The sequence below is a fragment of the Anthonomus grandis genome, chromosome 1, assembly GCF_022605725.1.
Source record: "Anthonomus grandis grandis chromosome 1, icAntGran1.3, whole genome shotgun sequence".
NCBI classification, from domain to species: domain Eukaryota; kingdom Metazoa; phylum Arthropoda; class Insecta; order Coleoptera; family Curculionidae; genus Anthonomus; species Anthonomus grandis.
Window position 1 is genome coordinate 57,196,351 of NC_065546.1, and position 23,887 is coordinate 57,220,237.

The 23,887-nt window shown below is 31.9% G+C and overlaps 2 protein-coding genes across 2 annotated transcripts in view; one reads left to right on the forward strand and one right to left on the reverse strand.

Annotated features, from left to right (window-relative positions):
- LOC126744987 (uncharacterized) overlaps positions 1-2,420 on the reverse strand; it is a 28,349-nt gene extending 25,929 nt beyond the window's left edge. Inside the window, exon 1 of the mRNA XM_050452649.1 lies at positions 2,237-2,420. Within this exon, the coding sequence (XP_050308606.1) occupies positions 2,237-2,266 (30 nt within the window). The 5' untranslated portion in view covers positions 2,267-2,420. The remainder of the gene's footprint in view (positions 1-2,236) is intronic.
- Positions 2,421-3,068: 648 nt separating this feature from the next.
- LOC126744705 (SWI/SNF-related matrix-associated actin-dependent regulator of chromatin subfamily A-like protein 1) lies at positions 3,069-23,887 on the forward strand. The gene is made up of 6 exons (XM_050452262.1): positions 3,069-3,728; positions 12,285-12,501; positions 12,560-12,694; positions 12,756-13,424; positions 23,077-23,359; positions 23,418-23,887. The coding sequence occupies exons 1-6, from the start codon at positions 3,365-3,367 to the stop codon at positions 23,730-23,732; spliced, it is 1,983 nt and encodes a 660-aa protein (XP_050308219.1). The 5' UTR covers positions 3,069-3,364; the 3' UTR covers positions 23,733-23,887.

Consider the following 23,887-nt stretch of genomic DNA (forward strand, 5'->3'; position numbering starts at 1 on the left):
GCATAGACACAACTATAATGATTCTATAAATATTTATCAAGACAATTACAAACAGAAAGGACCAAATGACAATGATAACAAAGATGAAGCAATTGAAAAAAAACCCGAACATGATAATAAAAAAGATACACAAGGAAATTATACATCTGCTATCACCAAAGAAACTCATGAATTTACCAGTCCAATTGAAGAATTCGGTAAAAAAATTAAAAATGATGACAAAAAATGTGAAGAAGATGATCAGAATCCACCAGAAAATGAAACCCTTGCTACCATTGAAGAAAGTCACGACTCTACTAATCCAATTGAAGAGACTAAAAGTTTAGATGACAATAAAAGTGAACCAGAAAACCAAAGAAATCTTGCAGACAATGATGCCTTAACTATCATTGAAGAAGGCCATACCATCAATCAAACTGAAGAGTTCAAGCAACCATTATTATTTAAAGAATCTAAAAATAATATTCCTGAAGAACTTGGATATGACATAAATAGTAGTAAAGAAAATATTAACAACCAAACAGCATGTGAAGTTAAAGGAGCAGATGCAATAACAAGAGAAGAAAGACCATTAAAAAGTATCGAAAATGAACTAGATAAAATCCAGATTGGCGAAAAAACCCCCCAAAAATCTATGAACGACGTTGAAGTTTTAAGTCCATTTTCTCAACATCTGAAGTTTCCCGAACCTATTAAAAAAAATAACGAAAGTAAAAAACGAGATAAACTGCCAAGTGCAATTTCCTCCAAAGCTTGGAGGGAACATATTCAAAAACAAGAAAAAGAAAAACAGAATAAACTGGATGTCCAGAAGAAGAAAAAAGAAGAAAGACAGGAGAAAAAGACACTGATAGCTAAAAATATGAGTGTCTCGAAAAATAACAAAAAAAGTAAAAAAATTAAACTTATGTGTTCTCTTTGCGAGGACGAACTTATAAGTGATACAGAAGATGACAATTTGAAAAATGTAGGCTGTGATATCTGTCCTAAGTGGTACCTTTTAGCGTGCACTGAATTGTCCCATTTATCATATTCAGAAGCTGCAAGCAAAGATTTTATATGTATTTCTTGCCAGTAAAATACCTACCTACCTATGTATATGTTCCTTGCCGTTACTTACCTAGTTATTATAGTAGGTACTTATAATTTAGGTATCAATAGTTTTAAGAAAAGTTTTAAAAGAAGCAATGTTTTTTTTATTTTTGTTAGAGTTTTGTTTCTTTTTTTGTTTGTCTATAGAGTTTAAAAGAACTTAAGTTTTTGTTCAAAGTATCTGTCTGTTATTTGTTTGTGTATGTACCTAATATTAGGAACCTACATTATAGTAGGTAAGGTATTAGTTTTACTATTTACTATTAGTTATAAGCAATTTTTTATATTTTTGTTAACTATAGAGATTTGAAGTTCCTACAAAACTAGGTAGGTACCTACTAAGTATGTTTGTACTAAGTTGGTATTAAATATATACCCTGTTATTTGCTTCTTTAGTTGCGTTTTTTTATTTTTCAATACAAGAATAAAAACATATTACATTTTTACTTGTACGACTTATAATAAAATTAAAACAATCTTTTTTAATTGCTTCTGGACTTTATTTATTTAGATCGGTCGAAAGTCAGTATTTTTCGGCCACCCCGGCCGAGAACCGGCATTTTGAGGCCGAGAAAAATTCCACCTGGCCGAGATCTGGCAGAATGCACATTTTTTAAATTTTAATTTATTTATAAAAACTGGGAATATTTTATCCTTTTTAGACCAAAGGAAACAATTAAGAACACTATAAGGTTTCACATAAAAAAACAAAAAAAACAAATTTTGTCCTTTTTCTAATTTTATTTCTCAGTCAAAGTCAAAAATTCAGTTAGGTGGCCGAGAACTGGGCAGTTCACCCTATTTCAAGAATAAAGCCTATTTTTGACAAGAGCAATAATTTTCTATGTTCAAGCATTAAACAAAATAAAATATTTTGGAAACTTATCTTGTTTTATTATATTTTCTCATTCTGACAAGTTTTTTGCATCTCCTGAATAATTTAAAATTTTGGAGTTAGGCCATTTGCATCTTAAGCCGACGATACGTTAAATAAAATGAAGTCACTCAATAAAAATCGATTAACTGTTAGTCGGCCACGACCATTTTAGTTTTTAGCCTAATATGTTTTACGGCGGCCATTTTGTGAACCAAAAATAGCTTTTTACGAATGTTCTAATTAAAAACACAGGATACGTCCACTTACCAGGGCCATTTGTTTGACAGCAGTCGTCATTTTAATGAAAATTTCAATTTCGCAGAGAAAATACTAAAAAAAACACCAAAAAGGACAAAAATTGTTCTCTTCACGCACGCGTCCGCTTCTCTTGCAAGTCAAAACGTGAAAGAATGACGCGACGTGACGACAGTTAGAATAAAACACTGTCATTTATTTTTTTTAAGGAATTCCATCCACAGCCCTCTTATTGTGAAAAATTGTGCGTCTCCCATTGGTCCGATTCCAAATCTGAATAGTTTTAATTAGGTAGAGGGCCGCTTGGTGGCACCGGCTACTTCCCTATAAGTAACCCGGGAAAATTTGAAAGCTGTCACCTGACCAACTATAAAAAGAATTATTTACTTATAAAAGCTTAAAATAACACAAATGTTGCAATAAATTAAACCAAAGACTAACAAATTCCTACCTTGCTGCGGTATTTTACGTATGTAATCGCCCACATAACCAACAAAAACTAAATTGACAATCATAATATGTGTTAGAAGCTAGCGTCTAATCGATATCCAGCGACCAAAGTCGAGAACATATGTCGAGCGACCAATTTATAGTCGGCGCTCCTTGTTATTTAATTTATATAATGCCCGCATTTCCTAACAATATGTTTTTCCCAAAAAACTTTAGTTTGTAGAGGTTTGCAAGCATCTAAAATCAGTTTAAATATTTATTATCTTTTACAGAAAAAAAAGAGTTAGAGCCTTTTTCATTTCTTAAACATTTGGCTTTTTAATTAATTCCCACAACAAAACCTTAGGTTGTAGAGGTTTGAGACCATCGTAAGTCGATTTAGGTATTCATTGTTATTATCTGGACAAAAAGTTATTAAAATCCCTTGGGAATTTCAGGAGAGGATTAAATAACAGGGAGCGCGGACTGTAAATTGATCGCTGGCAACCGACATATGTTGCGTTCTCGATTTTTTGCTGGACATCGACATCACACAAAATGGCATGTATTTGTTGTGACATTCAAGTCAGTAGTTTCCCGCGTACGTTACTATTTATTATTTCAACCTTTTTTATCCTAATTTTAAAATGCCATTTTACATGCCCAAACCGATGAATCTATAATAGCCCTTCAAGCAATTTGGCGCTTAAAATGTCTTGTTCCGCGGCAGAAATCGAACGGAAGCGCCTAGAGGCCCTGCAGCGACTGAACAAAAACAAACAGAGTCCCTTAAAGCAAACGAGTGCTTCGGCGGCCCCACGAACCCCCCACGGTGATCAGCCCAATGGCTTAAAAGCCCCCACGGCTTTTCCAAGGAGTCCCTTGGCCGCTGCGAAACCTTACGATAGGTCTAATTTTGGAAATAAGTATAAAACTACAGTGGACTTTTATGGCATCAGCAAGAAAGTTGAAGTGACCTTAGCTTTGATTTCCTCGACCAGGTTTTGTGTGAAAACAAGTACCTTTAGTGCAGCCGTTATAGATGTATTGAAAAGTATTCCTTCTCGAAACTATGGTAAGTTAGATAGATACTTATGTAGGTATATATATTCTTTATTTAGTCAAAAAACTAATACAAGTTGTACAACAAGGTTACTTAATAATTACTATATTACATTTTTAAAAAAGAGTTGAATAACTAACAAACACTATACGATTACCACAAACATGTATATTATACAAAGAAAAAATGAGATACCAATGAAATGAAATATATCTTTATTAAGTAGGTACATCTAATATACATAACAAAACAAAACTATACTAAATAAGTAACTTAACTAGGTAACAACAAAAAAAAATAAATAAAAAATAATAATAAGCACAATTTCACCCTCTTGAAAGAAAAACAAACAAATAAATGAATTTCCACCAACCACATTAGTTTATTGCCCTAATTCGCCAATTTCCAAATTAATTTATATTATTCAAACTAATTTATATTATTCATATAATTCTTTAGAACAGGTTTAAACCGATCAAGAGATTGTGATTCCTTTATTTCTCGAGGAAGACTATTATATTTTTAAAAACCCTTAAAAAACAAAGAATTCATGGTACTTCTAAAATTTGCTATTGGAATAAAAATATCATCACTATTTCTTGTAGGGTAATCATGGACATTTCTATTAAAAGTAATGAACTGTTTGAAATAAGGTGACACTAAATTATTTACAATCCTATATATAAAAATCATAGAAAGAAAGCAAAACCTTCTCTCAACAGAAAACCAATTTAGAGTGTTGAGCATAAAGGATATTGGTGTAAGGCAGTGTGCATTTAATATCACCCTTATGCCCCGATTCTGAAGTCTGTTAGTCTGGTTTATATTAAATAAATACTGCACTGAGGCACAAAAATCAAAATGTGGTTGAATGAGTATTATAAACCATTAATTTAGATTGATAAGATAGACTTATTGATATTCTACTAAAAAAGAACATTTTTTTGCAATTTTCTTTTCAATGTAATCACAAGGAGTTTTAAAGTTAAGCAAATATTGCTTTAGTTTTCGCCACATTTAATTTTTAACTTTAACTTATTAATATTTAAATATAATGATATCTGTGACAATACCCCATTCATTTTATCTACTGCTCTGTTAGGACTTGTATCACTACATGCCAAAAATGTGTCATCAGCAAAAAGGTCATCAGAAAAAACACCCCAACCACATATTTATTATTATCAAGATCAGTTTTTCAGGGTCAATTGAAGGGCTGATTCTCATGAATGTCCATGACGAAAACCTGATTGATTAGTCATCAAAATTTCATTACTTGTAATATGTTCCAAGATTTGATCATATACTGCCATTTCTATAACTTTTTCAATAGGAGGTAAAGTATTTATTGGTCTAAATTCACTAGCATTTATTGTATTATTGACCTTTGGAATTGGAATAATTGTGCTAGATTTTAGTTTTTCAGGGATTTCACCAGAGCTAAGAGATGTATTCAATAAATTCAATATAACATGACCAATAGTTTCAAATAAAGATTTAAAAATTTTTGCATTTAGTATTTCATGTATTGAACATTTATTGTCAAGTTTAGTAATTATTTTTTGAGCATCAGATAAAGTCAATAACTTAAATTTAGACATTTCAAAATTTAAATTGGCATCAATATTATTCCATTTCTGTTGGCTTGGTATACTTTCATTAATTTGTTCAATACTAGCAACAAAATAAAAATTAAATATTTTTGCAATTTCCGAGCTATCTGTAAAGACTCTCTGTTCACCCTCACCATTAAAGAAAATTGAATTTGGAACTTTAGAAACCCCTCCATTAATTACACTCTTCAATGTCCTCCACATTTCGTTGGGATTACTCTTAAACATGTCTATCTTCTCAAAATAGTAATGTTCTTTCTTCAATCTCAAAAGATTAACAACATTATTCCTATGAGCTTTGAACTCCTGCCATTTATTTGGTCTTTCAATATCATTTGAATTTATAAAAATTTTATATGCCTTGTCACGGATTTTAATTTTATCAAAAACCTCATTATCAAACCAAGGCAAATTAGATTTGTATTTGCAATTCTTGATAGGAGCAATGTCATTAATCACCTTATAACAATTTTCCAATAATTCGTTAAAAATAACTTTAACATTGATAGAGTTCAAATTCCAATTACATTCAAACAATCTTAACCCTATAATGCTAAGATTTTTCTCACTTATACCAGCAAGTCCTTGCACAGTGTACTAGCTCCTGAGGGCTGGGGGCATTATGTATTTATTGCCGATGTTTATTAAATTTACTTGTATTTCTTTTGTTATATTGCATTTGAAATAAACATTATTATTATTATATTTCTATACTTTTTGACCTGTTCATGTACATATAATTTATTGCAGAGGTTAACACTAATAACAGAATGGTCAGTAATTTTTGGAGTATCATGCACCTCCACCAATAAGTTATTTTGATTTGTGAGCACATAATCAACCAAGGTAGCACTAACATCCCTTATTCTAGTTGGTACAGTGATTAATTGACTCACTCCATAGGATGTAAACAAATTTTTCAACTTAATACTATAAAAGCTGTTATTAAGAAAATTAACATTGAAGTCACCCACTAAAACACATTTATTATTTTTAGAAAGTACAGAATTACATATATCTTCAAATCCCTCAATGAACTGTGAATCTGAGCTTGATGGAGAATGATATATGCAGCCAATAACCCAGACAAGAGATCCTAAATTCACCTTAATAAATTTACACCAAAAGTTATCCTTTAGCTCAATTTTTTTAATGTTTGCAAATGTATAGTTATCATTAATGTAAATCAAAACACCACCTGTATGTCTGCTGTTTGAGTCACACCTAACACATGTATACTTTTCAATATACAATTTGCTATCGTCAATGTCTGTTGTTGTCCGCTTTTCACTTAGCAAGATAACTTTTGGATTAAAAGACGCAATGCTCTGTCATATTTGATCTATATTTTTTAAAATACTCTGTGCATTAAGGTAAATTATGTCTGAGGAAAAAAGTATATTAGATGTTAGTTGTAACTCTGCCTTAATACTTTTATAGTAGTCCCTTCGCATAATTGTTTGGTCACTATTTATCCAAACACCCGGAATGTTTATATGATTCCTATTTTTTTAGCACACTTTTTGCATCTTCCTCTGACTCCAAAATAACTTTAATTGGACGAATCCTATCTGCCGCAAATTTACCAAGTCAAGTCGAAAATTTCTCACACCATCCTTGTTAAAATTAAAATTCTTCAATATGTCCCTGATTGTGTTGCTATCCTCAAGATTCCGTTCTGTCTGAGTTTTGACTTATTTACATTATAAATTATAATATTTTTCGCCCTATTCTTTCTTTCCAACATCTCGTTTATTAAATTTTCATGACTGTTTTTATTATGGTCAGAAATGGAATCCATTTCACACCTCCCAGAACTAGAAGACTTAGAAGAAAGTCTCATTAGATAAATATTTAATCCAATTTTATTTAATAGGAATATTTTTAATCCAATTTTAATCTTATGGACAAATGTCAGCGTATCGAGTAGAAGATGCTCTCTGACTGGTATCCAGTAACATATCTTTTATTGGGGTCAATCTTGGTTTACCTAGTATTATATGCATTGCCCTATATTGCAACTTTTGAAGTTGAGACAACTCATTTTATTTCTAATAAAAATAATACACTAGAACAATAATTAAAGTGAGCCAAAATAAGTACATTGTAAATAGTTTTTTTTGTCCATAAGTTTAATTGAGGTGAACATCTAGTTAAATAATAAATCTTATATGAAATCTTTTTAATGATCTCTACTGCATGACTTTTAAAATTTAAGTCCCGATATGCCAAATCTATATGCCTAAGTTTTTAATTTTTGTTACACATTCTATTGAATGTTCCCCTATTGTGCTGGTAAGTCTCTGTAAAAACATTCCTTTGCTATGATCATATGTATCACTTTATTTATACTACAGTTTAATTAATCACTTTATAGAAATATTAAATAATGGTTTTAAAAAAGGGAAATTCACTGGAGCCACATTTTGCGATTTAAGCAAGGCTTTCGATTGTGTCTCCTTTAAAACCCTGGCAATGAAGATATTATAATTTTTTGAGATATAGCATAAAATTAATAGAATCCTATCTCTCTGGTAGATCTCAACCGGTTAATTTGAATGGCTCACAATGTGATTTTGGAGAATTAAAATTTGGGGTTCCTCAAGGATCAGTGGTTTTTTTTATATAGATTAATGGTCTCAAGGGCAGAGATCCTAGTGCTGATCTTATTCTCTGCCAACAACCTAACCTTAATAAAAAAGGCAATTGACACTGGTACTTACAAATGAAACCACGACCTAAAATATCATGAGCTGGAATCGGGGTGCCCTTAGGATGGTGGACCATGGCATGTTTTGATTAACCATCAAATGTATTTATTGAAAAAACTTTACAAACACTATAAATCAGGTAATAGTAATTACATGTAAAGCCTATAACAGGAAAAAAAAACATAAAAAACATATTAAAATAATTTCACAACAATAACACTAAACCTAAGAGAAAAAAAAAGATAAGAAGAAAAAAGTAAAACATGAGTCCTAAACTATGTCCCGATGCTCAAGCAACCTCCTAATTTCCTTAACCCTGATATTAAATATATCTACATCTTTAAAGCCAATTAAGACATTGTTACAAATCCTTAACATATTATTGATTGGAGATGTAGTATTAAAATTATTTATATAAAAAAGCTCTTTATTAGTTATTCTTAATCTAGTCTTTGGTATCTTAAAAGAAATGTATTCAATTAGATCACAGCTCAAGTATTTAACATTATTTACAATGAAATATATAAAAATGATGCCTGATTCTGCTTTCTGGTACAGAGCATCTGGAAGTCAAATGTTTTTACCATTGCCCTGTGTGACACCATATATGAGTATTCTTTGTTCTTTCTGACATACAGAAATCTTAAAAATCTTCTCTGTACCTTCTCAATCATGTCTGAATGTGATGATGCTTCAGGTGACCAGATAGTAGAGGCATACTCCATATGTGGCCTAACAAGGGCATTATAAAGTCTAATGATATAGTGCTGACTTTAAAATTTTTACTGTTTCATGTTACAAAACCCAAAGAACGGTAAGCCTTATTAACTATTTCACTATAGTGACAATTAAATTTCATATTGGTCTGAAAAGTTACTCCCAAATCTCTAATAAAGTTTTTTCCAATAATTTTGGTATACTATCAATATAGTAGTCTTTAAGAAAATAGTTAACTTTACGAGTGAAAGTGACCACAGCACATTTTTGAACATCAAGGGACATCTTATTAATCTTGAACCAATCAACCACAGAACATAAGTCATTTTTTAATTTTACAGCATCTTCCTTGACAGCAATAGTTTTAAATAGTTTAAAATCATCAGCATACATCAGACTTACAGATAAGGAGACACAATCAGGCAAGTCATTAATAAAAAGAACAAAAAGCAAGGAACCAAGCTTGCTACCCTGGGGAACACCTGAGGTTGACATATATTGATCTGATAGACAATTACCAATCTTAACCACGTTGTTTTTCCCAGATAAATAAGATTTCATGAAATTACAAGCTTTTTTAGAAAAACCAAAGCCAACCAATTTATTTAAAAGCACACAGTGATCTATGTTGTCAAATGCCTTCTCACAATCGGTGTATAGCATATCTAACTGCTCCTTAGACTCAATTGCCTTAGAGATTTGTTCTGAGAGGATACACAGATTTGTCACTGTGGATTTATTATTAACAAAACCATGCTGACACTTTTTAATTTTATGTTTAACCTGTTCATATAAATTATCAACTGAACTAAATAACAATATGGGAGTACCTCAAGGAAGTGTTTTGGGACCTCTTCTATTTATATTGTAATATGAATAGTGTAATTGTGAATTTATAAACCTTTTTGCTGATGACACATTTTTGGCATGTAGTGATACAAGTCTTAACAGAGCAGTAGATAAAATGAATGGGGTATTGTCACAGATATCATTATATTTAAATATTAATAAGTTAAAGTTAAATGTGGCGAAAACTAAAGCAATAATATTTACATCTAAGTATAAATATCAGAAAATTGTGAATATTAGTCCTCAATTATTAATTAACAATGAACAAATTGAATTTGTAACATGTATGAAATATTTGGGTCTGCAACTTGATAATTTGCTTAACTTTAAAACTCATTGTGATTACATTGAAAAGAAAATTGCAAAAAAAATGTTCTTTTTTAGTAGAATATCAACAAGTCTATCTTATCAATCTAAATTAATGGTTTATAATACTATCATTCAACCACATTTTGACTTTTGTGCCTCAGTGCAGTACTTATTCAATATAAACCAGACTAACAGACTTCAGAATCGGGGCATGAGGGTGATATTAAATGCACACTGCCTTACACCAATATCCTTTATGCTCAACACTCTAAATTGGTTTTCTGTTGAGAGAAGGTTTTGCTTTCTTTCTATGATTTTTATATATAGGATTGTAAATAATTTAGCGCCACCTTATTTCAAACAGTTCATTACTTTTAATAGAAATGTCCATGATTACCCTACAAGAAATAGTGATGATATTTTTATTCCAATAGCAAATTTTAGAAGTACCATGAATTCTTTGTTTTTTAAGGGTTTTCAAAAATATAATAGTCTTCCTTGAGAAATAAAGGAATCACAATCTCTTGATCGGTTTAAAACTGTTCTAAAGAATTATATGAATAATATAAATTAGTTTGAATAATATAAATTAATTTGAAAATTGGCAAATTAGGGCAATAAACTAATGTGGTTGGTGGAAATTCATTTATTTGTTTGTTTTTCTTTCAAGAGGGTGAAATTGTGCTTATTATTATTTTTTATTTATTTTTTTCTTTTTTTTGTTGTTCCCTAGTTAAGTTACTTATTTAGTATAGTTTTGTTTTTATGTATATTAGATGTACCTACTTAATAAAGCTATATTTCATTTCATTTCAATTTATATCATAGAGAATATTTTCAAAAATTTTAGATAAACAATTTAAGATCTGATCGGCCAGGTGTGCCATACACAGACTCAAAATATTGGGCAAAAGCATTTGCAATATCAATGGGGTTTATTGAAATTGACATTATTTAAGGTTATGGCTACCTGCACTCCTAGCTTTAGATTTAAAGAAAGCCCAAAATGCACTTGGATCAGCAGCTAAATTTTTTTCAATTGAAGTTTTGTACAAATTATATTCATATTTTGTTTGATTTTTTATTTCAGCTCTAAGGTGCTGATATTCAACACATTCTGGGTTCACTTGCTTACTCAACTGACAGTGAAGCTTATTTTTCTTTTTAATTTTATGTTTTAAATCAAGAGAGAACCATATTGAAAATTTCCCTGCAGTGTTGGATTTTATCTTGGTTTTTGGAATTGAAATGTCCAGAAATTGGTCAATTAGTTTATAAAATGTATTAAACCTCATACAAACATCATAGCATGTAAACACCATAGACCAATCGCAATCAGAAAGTGATCTATAAACAGTAAAGAAGTTACCTTTTGTATAGTTGTATGTATAAGTCTTCTTATTAATTGTTTTATTTTGTACAATCCTCAGATTAAATTGTAAATTAAGAGCAGGTAAGCATCTTCAGGTAATAAAGGGTCACTTGGTCTCAATACTGTGCATTTTTCCATATTAGTTAGTGAAAGATCTAAAGATCTGTTCATAAAATTAGGAATATTATTTACTTGACATAGATTATACATATTAATAAATTGCTGCATCAGAACATTCTTATCACAATCTGTATAATTACAATTATTAAAATAAGGCAAATTAAAATCTCCTAGCAATATCACATTTACATTTTCTAAGAGTAAATTTTCCTCAAAAAGTTTAAAATATTTTTCATACATTAAAACAGTGGAATTTGGTATAAAATAAACAACAGACAAATAAACAGGTATATTTTCAACACTTACTATAAGTATCGGACAGTCACTATCACAGTTGGCATTTACAATTTCATAAGGCAGTTCCTTCTTGAGTGCAATGAGGACTCCTCCTCCCCTTTGGCCAATTCTGTCTATACAGAGCACTGTATATCTCTCCTCTAGGAGCTCTGAGTTAAATATGTTCTCATTTAACCATGTCTCGCTAAATGCAATTACATCATAACATTCCGATAAAGTTGCTGTATATAATGCATTTGTTTCGGTTCTTAATCCACGTACATTCTGATAGTAGATTGTCAACTGCCTTGATGTAGTTAGGTTACTTTGAGAGGGTCCTCCTATTGTTCTGGTGGCACCCTTCTCTTGGTGAAAAACCGAGCTCAAAACAGCTCCGTTTGGCCAAACTTCTTTGTTCCAGGCTTTCCGAAAGTTCTCTTGATTGATAGTCACCTTAAAAGAGGCATACACATCTGGGTGTTTAGACTACATTGATTCACAAGATACTTCAGGAAAATAAAGCATAATATATGACAATAAAGCATAATATATTGACGGACTATAAGGGCAAGCATCTATTTATATGTTTTTTTTTATATAGATCCAAACACTAAAGTCTGGAATTTCCACATAAATGATTATGACAGTGTCCTTTCCAAAGTAGGTAACCTAAAAACTGAAACTGTAGTGTTAAACCCTTTACCGAAGTTTGTACTTAATGCTGTAAAATCCTCGACAACCTCCTTTGAACTAGACACATCAAAAATGGATGAAACCCTTGTGCAAACGTTACTGCCCTTCCAAATGGATGGATTAAGGTGCCAATAATTGTCAATAAATTATTATTAATAGTATAATCATAATTCTTTTATTCAGTTTCGGGGTTCAAAATGGAGGAAGATGTCTTATTGCAGACGATATGGGCCTAGGTAAAACCTTTCAGGCTTTGGCCATAATGGATTATTACAAGGAAGATTGGCCACTGTTAATTGTAACAACCGCATCTATGGGGTAATAAGGCCCCGTTAGGCCAATGAACTTTAAATTCTAATATTATCAGTTTTTTTTTCAGGAGGGCATGGGAACAAACAATAATCCAATATCTGCCATCTGTTCCGGTCCTAGAGATCCAAACCAAGTCCGAATCGATCCAAAAGCCCAAAGTAGTAATCGTCAGTCATGATGGGATGTCTCGCAACTGTGATAGCTTAATAGCAAAAAAATTCGGCTGCATTATAATTGACGAGTCTCATAATTTAAAAAATTTTAAAACAAAAATGACCCAAGCTGCTCAAAAATTATGTAAAACCATTAAGAGGGTGGTTTTGCTTAGCGGTACCCCAGCATTATCCAGACCGGCTGAACTATACTCGCAACTCAGCTTGCTGGACGATAAGTTCTTCGGCTCGTTCTTCGGATATGCCAAGAGATATTGTGATTTGAAACAGTCCAACTTTGGTATGGATTCATCTGGGAAATCGAACTTGCAGGAGCTCGAAATTGTGCTCAAGAGTAAATTTATGATCCGGAGAAGAAAGGAGGATGTCTTAGGAGCTTTGCCCAATAAAACTTTGAAAGTCATCAAGCTGGACGCTGGCTTGAACGATTTGGAGGAGGAGGAGAAGAAGCATTTGGACATGCTGTCCAGTCAGTTTGTTAATACGAAAAAGTCGGCGGAAAAGCGGGCCATTCTGTTGACATTTTTTAATGAGACTGCTAAAATTAAGATTCCTGCTGTTTGGTAAGTCTATTATAGTTTTTCATTTCAAAGCAATAGTGTTATCAGTGGCGGATCTAGAAGTCAGTGGGCCCCCTGGCAATATATATTTTGGGGCCCCTAACCTCTTCCTCAGAAAAAAAATAACTTTCCTCTAACTCTAACCTTATTTGATAGATTTTTTTGTAGGTTAAAATAAAATTTGTTTTTTTTTAAGTATTTTATATTTAAACAAAAAACAAAAACAAAAAAAAATGAATTATAATGAACGAAAACTGTAATACTGTAATGGAAATAGAAACAAAAATGAAAACTAAAAAATAGAAATAATCTAACAAAACTTAATTAGGCAATATTGGTCTTTTCCTGGCTTACGGAGAAAAAATTCAACACCGTAATGAAAATAGGAACAAAAAAGAGAACTAAGAAATAGAAATAAATTGACAAAACTAAATTAGACAATATTGCTATTTTCCCAGGTAGCGAACAAAAACTTTATTATTTTATAAAATTTACGAAAATAGAAACAAAAACGAAAACTAAGAACTAAAAATAATCTAACAAAACTAATTTACAATATTGGTTCTTTCTTGACTTACAAACAAAAACTTCAGTACAAACCAAACTGAGATCTGTTAAATACAATTCAACAAACAAAAATAATTTAGGCTATATTGGTCTTTTTCTAACTTTGGCGTTTGCAAATTGATCAATTAAATCTTTTAAATCCAATTTTGAGGCAACACTATGTTCAATATTTAAAATCGATAAATATCTCAAACGCTCTTCACTTATTGTTATTCTCATGCAATTTTTTATCATTTTTAATTTATTAAATGATCTCTTCAAATTGGAGACTGTAACAGGTAATGTAAAAAACAATAAAAATACAGTATAAACCTCGGAAAAATCAACTTCCATACATGAATAATTCTTTAAAACAATTTCAAAAAATTGTCTTATTGACGTATTTTTTTGAATATGGGGCTTAAGCACTTCACGGAACATATCGAATTGATTAATAAGAGTAAGTTTTTAGCTAAAACCAGAGTTACACGAAATAATCTTTCTAAAACAAGTTTCCAAAATGAAACCTCATACTTCGTTTTCTCTTCTAAGTCTTTATCATTAGTTTGATTTTTTTTTCCATAATTCATATACACTAGACGCCTCAATATGTAAAATTGTATTACTGTGTTCAGTTATCCTGGAAGAAAGATGTTTCCAGTCTCTTAAGCCACTTCGCCATTGGTTGGTACTTTTTGAAAACAACCAACAAGGCAACCAAACTCGAGGTGGACTTCCGTATTGGGTTTTTGACCAATAATAACTCTCATTAAAGCTTCTATTTTCTTGGGAAGGCTCTTTTGAAAACGGTCCTTTGGGTTTATTTGGTGGTAGAGTAATAATAATTCGTTTGTCGGAATCCGAAAGCTCTTTATCTTTGAAATAACTTAAATCATTTAAAATATCTGAACTTTTTGAGTAACATCCAGTGGCACTACCCTCTACCGACGGCGACGAAGGAAGAGACTCATCCGTAATATTTCTCAAAATATCTTGCATCTCATTTGCATCAGATCTCCCAGAAGTCTTAAATATTTCAGGATTCGTATTTTTACTATTAGCATCTATTTTTTGCGCGAAAAATGACTTACTGGTACTCACCTTCCTGGCATTTTTGTTGAGTGCTTATCTGTTTAGTGGCATGCTTCTAAAATTGATTTTTGTCCAATCACATCTCGTATGATATAGTTTGTTAGCAACAAAATCTTGTTAAGTCTCAAGTTCTGCCGAGCTCTGATTGGTCTGATACGAGGGGACCTGTCTTTTACTGATCTTGCTTCACTGACAATATAACAAATTTAATAAATTTTAAATAAATAAAACCAAATACTATCAAAGAAAACCGAAAACGTTAGATTAATTTTTATTAAAATGGCTTTTATATTTACTTTATTGCATACACTTACAATGACGTAATGACCTAGTTGTTAAGTTTTTTTAAACGTATTTAGTTTTAATAACTAAAATTGCTAATAATAAAATTAAAATAGTCTATTTTATTATGTAATGTCTGGGGCTAGGGTAAACTGCAATTATTACAGTCAATTGGCTGCCATCTGCGCGGTGGGGGCCCTTTTTTATTTCAAAGTCAAATTTCTACATTTTAATAACTTTTAATTTTATAAACGGGTCCGGGTATTGTGTATCGTACAATGTACAATAAAAATAAATACATATGTCATTTCTTAAAATTAAACTAAAACTGTGGTCAGTTACATTTTCTAATAATTATTTACTTTTATAATTATTTTCTAAATATGCAAATAGATTTTTTTTTTTAATTTTTAACCCCGCACATGGGACCCCTTGAAGCCCGGGGCCCCCGGGCAACGCACCGAACTACCCGACGATATGTCCGCCCCTGTTTGTTATAAGATCCGTAAAATCATGTTTCATTTTTGATGTGACATTTGGAATATTCTTATGAAATAATGATAAAAAAGCAACTATGGAATTATGTCGCTTTGGGGTTAAATCAGTCCAAGCAATATAGTTTTGAAAATAATTAAATTTTAAATTCAAATTAAAATATACTTATTAAATCATAGTGAATTAAATACTTTCGCGGACCAGAGATGGTCGAATATCTTAAAAACTGCTTGGACTTTTCTGATGAAAACAAAGAGCATCATATTAAGAAAACATTTCTGTACAAATATTGTTTTGGAGCCAAATCAATCCAATGGAGTAGGGTTCGAAAACTATGGTTTAACCACAGTTTTTGAACTCAACTGTTAAAGTCCAGTTCAGAGATCTATTAGAATCTTTGATGTGCCGCGAATAGTCCGTGTGCCGGTGTTGCTTGTATTGCCACATGGCAGATAATAGTGTAGTAATAGAGTTCGTCTTCAAATTTTATGTATTTCCTTTTTTTTTGGTATTGAGGTTTATTTTTATTTGGTGGTTATTATTAACGGGGATTTTGGCTGCCACATTCAATGTCCTTTTATTATTGTTATTTTTTTTAATTTATACATATTATGATATATTATTATAATAACTTACTCATGAAAGTACCTCTAATTTAGTACCAAAATCTTTTGATAAAACGTAATTATGTAGTCAGAAAAGTGGAAGTATATTTTTTTAAATAAACTTTTACATTAAAAACTATCTTGCTGTCTATATCTTATGTGTGTAAAAGATACAAGTTTCACTTATAATAAAAAAACACACACTTTGCATCTTGAATGTATTACTTATTAATTTGTTTGCCTCATATTCAGTTATTATGCATAATAGGAGAGATTAGATGAAAATTAACAAAAATAAATGCTTATACTAAAAACTAAAAATCTTATACAAAACCCTACATTTTAAGTATACTGGATCCAAAAATTACAGTGAGGATACTAAATACTTTTACAAATTTAACCACTCATTTGAATCTGACCCAGAGTTAATATAATTTTCTAAACTCTGTTTTTTTGCTTTTTTCTTTAGCAGTTTCTTTTATTAAGGAAGGAACCAGTTTCTCTGTTGCCTCTATGGATTCTGTCGGGGGCTCTAATTCCTTTCCCAACTTAATAGATAGAGGTTTTAATAAATATATGTATTTCCAAAGGGACTGATTCTGTTTTTATTTTAATTTATCCGGTGATTTAAAGGATGGGGAAGAAATCACAACACACAATTTATTCTGATAAATTCAACCCGTTTAATGAGATAGTAATATCCGAAAAAAACACAGCTCTTACTTCGGCGGACACTCGGGCAAATACTTCTTAAACTAAATAAATTCTTAAAGTTTACATCCACAAACGTTTTAGGTCACTACTTATTTAATTTAGTGAAATAGGGTTTTAGAGATCGATAGGGAGAGAGATTCTTTCACAAAAAAGGGAGATTTAGAGGCATACTTGTGCCAATTCAGCGGATGAACGATGAGAGCGCGCGTGACTTAGTATATTGGCCCTATTAAAATCTTGACGGCCACTCCCTGCCCGAATTGACGAGATAGACCCAATCTTATTTTCGGTGTTTTTTTCCAAGACTTGCCGATGAAGTGGTGGAGCGGCCTCGAAACCGACCAATAGGACTAAACGTATGTCGTTTGTGAAGAGCCGCGGGGCCATAAATATTAAATTCTAAGTATTATAATTAAGAGGAAACAGTAGTAATTTGTACAAGGTGAGAGAATTTGAACAAATTCCAACTTCATCTCGCACTGAAGCATATGCATACTAAAACAGATTTAAAAAGTGTACACGAGTAGCAGAAATAATTTTTAAATTTAATTAACAATAATAAATTTACAGTATGTATATGTTTTTAAAAATAATTACAACTTAGGTATAAAATAGCCTTTTTTCTTCCAGTGAATTATAAAAGAAGTAGTCTTGCCTCTCTGTGACAGAACAAGTGTGGCAGTAACTGTACAAGAAATAATTAAACTGGTTTTATAAGGTCTCTGTGAGACAAATCATGGACAGAAAACTGTGAAAAACAAAATTTTAAACTTGGCTTCTTAATAAAAACAGTGTTTTTCTTACCATAGCAAAAAAGGGATTATTTTCCCAGAGGAAAAGACAGACTTTATTGTGTCGCTGAAGGACAATAGGGGCACTAAGCTGAAAAAACAAAACTTTAAACTTGTTTAATACGTTGAGTGCCATGGCGAATTCCGGAAAACCGCCCTAGGAAACCAACTTCAACTATTTAACTTAGCATATTGTTTTAAATGTTTCTGACATATTTTTTGTCTCGTAAACTGACTTTGACTATTTCTAAGCTCACTAGTAGCTGTCCAGTAAACTGGACATCGGACTCTTTGCAAAGGTTTTCCCCATATAACCCGCCGTCCAGTTAACTGGACATAAATATTTTTACAAAAGAAAAGACAGTAACAATTTGGTCAGGTGGTTTAATCAAAATTTAAAAACACACATGATATTTTAATAAACGTAAATATAAGTTTAAGTAGATTTGCCCTCATGCCAATCTTTAAAGCAAGGATGCACACAAAGGCCCGGTTTTTCAGGACAGACGGGACAAAAATATCTTGTTTTTCTCGAAACTTTTACGGCTGTACACTGGCGACATCTTCTCATTGTGTTTTTTTCTTTTTCAGTTGGAGGATTTGGCTCCAAAAAGTGAAATTTGCCTCTAATATCTGCCTCATTATCCATCACTTACAAATTACTTCCTTTGATAAAGCGCATAATAATCTTTTCTCTAAAGTTTAAAAGTCTTATATTTTTTCCTTTTGGTGAAGATTGTATATCTGTACCAGAGAGGTAAACAGTCGTAAGTAACTCCATTTTTACTCGATATGGAGTTAATATCATTTTCGAACTGAACTTCTTCAATTTTATATTATGGTAAAAGTAAGTCCTGCGTTGTGGGTTGCCTGTATTTTTAGTTTTAAAAATGTAGTATCTCCACGTATCAGTGGGGTAAAGAAACGTATCTCCTGACACGTTTCACTACGTCCAGTGTCGCAATGTGGTAAACAGTAGTAAGTCCGCGGAACGTAAAGTACCGGCAAAGCGCTCATAGTTAATTACTAATATTTTAGTGCTGGATCTACTATAGAACACTTAATTATTTAGTCCGACAACTGCCCCAGCCAGAACCGCAATATTATTATGATGCTCATATATCTGCGGCTACTAAAAATTTGTCCAAACTTGAAAATTATTGAACACAAATTTTTACTGAGGGGTCATACACACATGGAAGCTGATCACATACACGCTCTTATTGAAAGGACTTTAAAAAAACAACCAACCATGGAAATATGTACTCCTTGGGACTGGCAACAATTAATAAGATCCACAGGCGCAACTGTTATAAAACTAGACATTTCTTCTAGATATTTTAAACATTTTGACTATTTGCATAGTCAACTCAACTCTCCTGTTATTAATAAGAAGAAAAATACTGAAAAGCAAGACTTTTTGATATCTAAAGTTGTATATTTTCAAAATAAAGCTGATCATCCTAGCACTATATTTTACAAACTGAAATTTAACGATGAAGAGTTTAAAACTTTAAATGTGACCAGATCTGTTCGAAATTCAATGCCACCGCCCAATGAATTGCCTAGTCTGCGCAGTAACTTAAAGGCAATAACAAAGAAAAAACATGACTACTACTACTACTAAGCAATTTCATAATTTTTTTTAAAAATCTTCCGATTTCTAAAGCAAAAGGCCAACATAGTTCCGATGAAGAAGATAGCGATTGATTTTTTATCTTCTATGAATCCCAATTGATTTGTTTAATAATTTAAAAAAAAACATTTTTTGTAAAGAAATTTATATACATTAATAATGTTAACCTAAAGAAATAAAATTGGTTGTGCAACATAAAGTTTTTATGATTACCTGTTTTTTCAAATAGGGGTAAAAAGTCGTAAGTCCAAAATTAAGATACAGTTTCTAAATTAAAATTAAAATACAAATTCAAATAAATTAAAAATAGTGGTTAATAAAAACCTTCATAACGATAAGTTAAATACCCCAATTACACTTTCGTAGAATGTAGAATAATCACTCAAATCTTAAAGTGAATTAACGTAACAACTTATTTTCCTTATTACTTAAATATTCCTTTTATGGACATACCATTGTTTACCTCTCTGCTATAGATATATAACATGCATTCCATATACATAAATCGATTAAATGGAAAAATATTTTGCGATACCATCTAACTCTTTTACGAGGCGTAGAGTAGTACGCCATCATCTGGTCGGATCGGTCAATTCCCGACATATGTCTGTTATAGTCGATTACACATGCAGGTTTAATTTTTTTATTGTTAGCCCTTCTACCTTGAACTTCAACCATTACATGCTTGTGGATAGTACTTATCATCCTAACATAACGTTTATCCTTCCAATTTGTAAGTAAAACTGGTCCTTTTCTTTTCCAAACTGCCTCACCCTTTTTTGGCTTCGCTTTCATAGTGTCCTTATGGTTTCCCTTTCTGCCTTCACGAAGAGTTCCCACCATTTCCGTTTTTTTCTTAAATAAAAATTCAGCCAAAGAAACACTTGTGTAAAAATTGTCAAGGTAAATTGTGTGGCCTTTATTCAAATAATCTTTTAATAGTTCTTTTACCACACTTTCTGCGTGTGTAGAACCTTCCAAGACTAACGTTCCCTTTCCCGTATAAATAATAACGTTTAGAACAAACCCATCATCCGTTGTTAGCTCATATAATTTTATACCAAATTTGTGGCTCTTATTTGATATATTGTTTGTTATATGTGTTGTTGTTATTTGATAGATTGTCGAAATGACAATCTACCCTTCCAACCAATCATGGCTTCATCAATGGATAAATGCTTTCCAGGACTTAAAACTTTTTTTATATTTTCTAGTATTTTTTCTAAAATAGGTCGAATCTTAAACAACTTGTCATTTTCATCAATTATAGCGTGATTTACAAATCTAAGATTTTTTAAAATAATTTGAAACCGATTTCTAGACATAGTCTTTCCAAATACAGGATGAAAGTATGAAATATCTCGACTCCACTGCTTAGCTAAAAGAGGAAACTTTACAGTTCCAGATAAACAGCATAATCCTATAAATGTTTTCATTTCATCGATAGAAATATCTTTCCACTTTGTATCTCTACTTGATCTCGTTTTCTCAGAAGCAAATACTAAATTTGCTCTTCTATTAGTCTCGGTGGTAATTATTTTAAAAATATCTTCATCAAAAAAAAAAAAAACCAAAGTAATCTAATGGATCTGGATTGGGCGGAAGATCACTAACCCTAATTTCCTTTGCACCAGCAAAAGGAAACTCCGTTGGATCTTCTTCAATATCCGTCCACTCTTCTTCAATGTTCTCTGCTTCTGTAGTGGTTGGCACTTCCGGTGTCCTCACGTTTCTTGATATATCATCTAGGCTACTATATTCTACATTTTCTTCAGACTCTGAACTACTTTCTTTTCTATCCGGATTAAACGAACAGTCCTTCATCCAGCGATCATCATCGCTGGAAAACTCAAAATCACTTTCATCTGAGTCATTCAAACACGCCTCCAATTCAGCACTGGTCAGCGGCTTTTTATTCTCATCAACATCCCTTTTTCGTTTTCGGAGACCACTGCAACTAAAGAAAAAATTAACTCAATTTTACGAAATCACAAACACTTGGCATCAGCGCATTTTAGATGGTAGGTAACCCGCTTTTAATAAAACGAACCTAAACAGAACATTGCTAAAAAAACCACGCCATAAATAAAAAAATATTACAAAGTTGTGCACATATTTGCTGTAAACACATTTAAAATATCTTTTCTTCTACCGCGATGCTGCAATGCCAAAAATATTGAATCCCGATAGTTGCCCCAAAATGTATCGACGACAATAAAAAACAATGAGAGTTATAAACAACACCACTTATAACCTCTTCAATTTGACAACAAGGAAAGGAAATAATGTACTAATGATAACATAAATAAACACGCCTTACCTGGGAGTTTCTTCATTCACATTTATATTAAAAACCCAAACACAAAACTATTACACTTGTATAAAACCCGCCAAAACCAAAATATAAACACTTTCTTCAAAAAACCACAAAAAACATGCCCGGCAGCGACACGCACGAAATAACTTCCTTCGCACTCGATGTTGCCATATTGTGCCTAATATGAGTTTGATAAGTAAACCCACACTTGACAATTCTAATCCATTCACATACCCCGAAAACAAATCGGTATACATTAAAGCGCGATTGTAAAATGTCCAGTTAACTGAACGCGGGCTATGAGTAAGAAACTGCTATGTCCAGTAAACTGGACGGTGGCACTCAACGTGTTAATTAATAAAAATATGGTTTTCTTACTATGGCAAAACAAGGACTTTTTCCCAGAGAATGGAAATCATACATAAATCATAAATGTATCACACCATGTTACATGTTACAAAAAATTTAGACGAATACAGGCCAAATTCTCCATTTCCATAAACGTGTAAAAAGCAAATCCGGCAAAAACCATCCAATAATACCCTCACATGACCCCTCTCCCAACTATTAAAGGTGATAGACCCATCCTTAAATATCTTAGTCGATTCTTAGACGAAAGTAATATAAAAACAGCCCAAAAATTTATCTGGGTACGTAATTTTCGCCCCGTAATCTTCAAAATCAGTGGGATAGAGAGAGATACACAATCACTTGCACAGCCTAAAGTAGAAATCTAGAACCAGCACACAGATATTTTATCTTTGTTTAATAGACTGGCTAAAAAGAGGTGACAAGTCTGTGAGTGCTGGAAGTGTTTAAAATATTGTGTAAGATGCTTGGATTTTAGTCCGCGGTCAATTTTTTGATATTATTTTCTTTATGAAAATAGCATTTTCGACAGAAAAATAAAAAATAGTGTAAAACATGGGGTGATGATTTCATAGATAAATTATATAAAATTTACCCATTTAAACATGTATATCATGCGACAATATATACGACATAGCGGCACGGACACATCAAAGATTCTAATAGATCTCTGAGCTGGACTTTATCTGGATAAGCGTTCACTTTAAAGCCGAATATCTCAAAAACTACTTGGACTATTTTGATTAAACAAAGAGCATATTATTAAGAAAACCACTCTGTATAAAAATGTCTTTCCCATCAATTTCAGTGCGCACATAAAAAAAATCGTAGAAACCAAAAAGAAATTCCTGGTGTTCGCCCATCATTTGGTGATGCTGGACGCACTAGAAAAGCTCCTAAATCGCATGAATTGCCAATACGTTCGGATAGACGGACAAACCAGTTCCACGCACCGGAATAATTTGGTCGAGAGGTTCCAAACGGACGAACATTGTTACGGTGCTCTACTATCCATCACCGCGACTAATGCCGGCATAACTTTGACCGCGGCCGAACTAGTTGTGTTTGCCGAGCTGCATTGGAACCCTAGTGTATGTCGTTTAAAAAATTCTTTTATTTTTAGTATTGATTTTTTTTTTTTTAAATTAGATTTTAAGCCAAGCGGAAGCCAGAGCTCACCGGATAGGCCAAGAGAAACAAGTTTCTATTGAATATTTATTGGCAGACGGCACCTCCGATGATCACATTTGGCCGCTGTTGCAAGAAAAACAGTCGATTTTGAAGGAAATGGGGTTGACTAAGGAGACGTTTTCTAGTGCGGAGCACAGTGCTCCTAAAAGGGAAACTAACCCTAAAATTACTGGTTTTTTGCAAATTTCCAATCATAAGACTGATGATAATGATGATGATGATGGCATATTTGATGACGGTTTGGATGATGTTTTATGTAATATTGATTTTTAAACAAGTGAAATATCACAAGAACACTCAGGGCGGTTATAATAGTGTGGAATTTTTCAATTAATATTTTTTACTACTTGATATTTGTTGTGAACAGTATATTTTTTTTGTATTTTTTTGCCATTATGTTTATTATTAAAAAATAACGTTGCTTTACT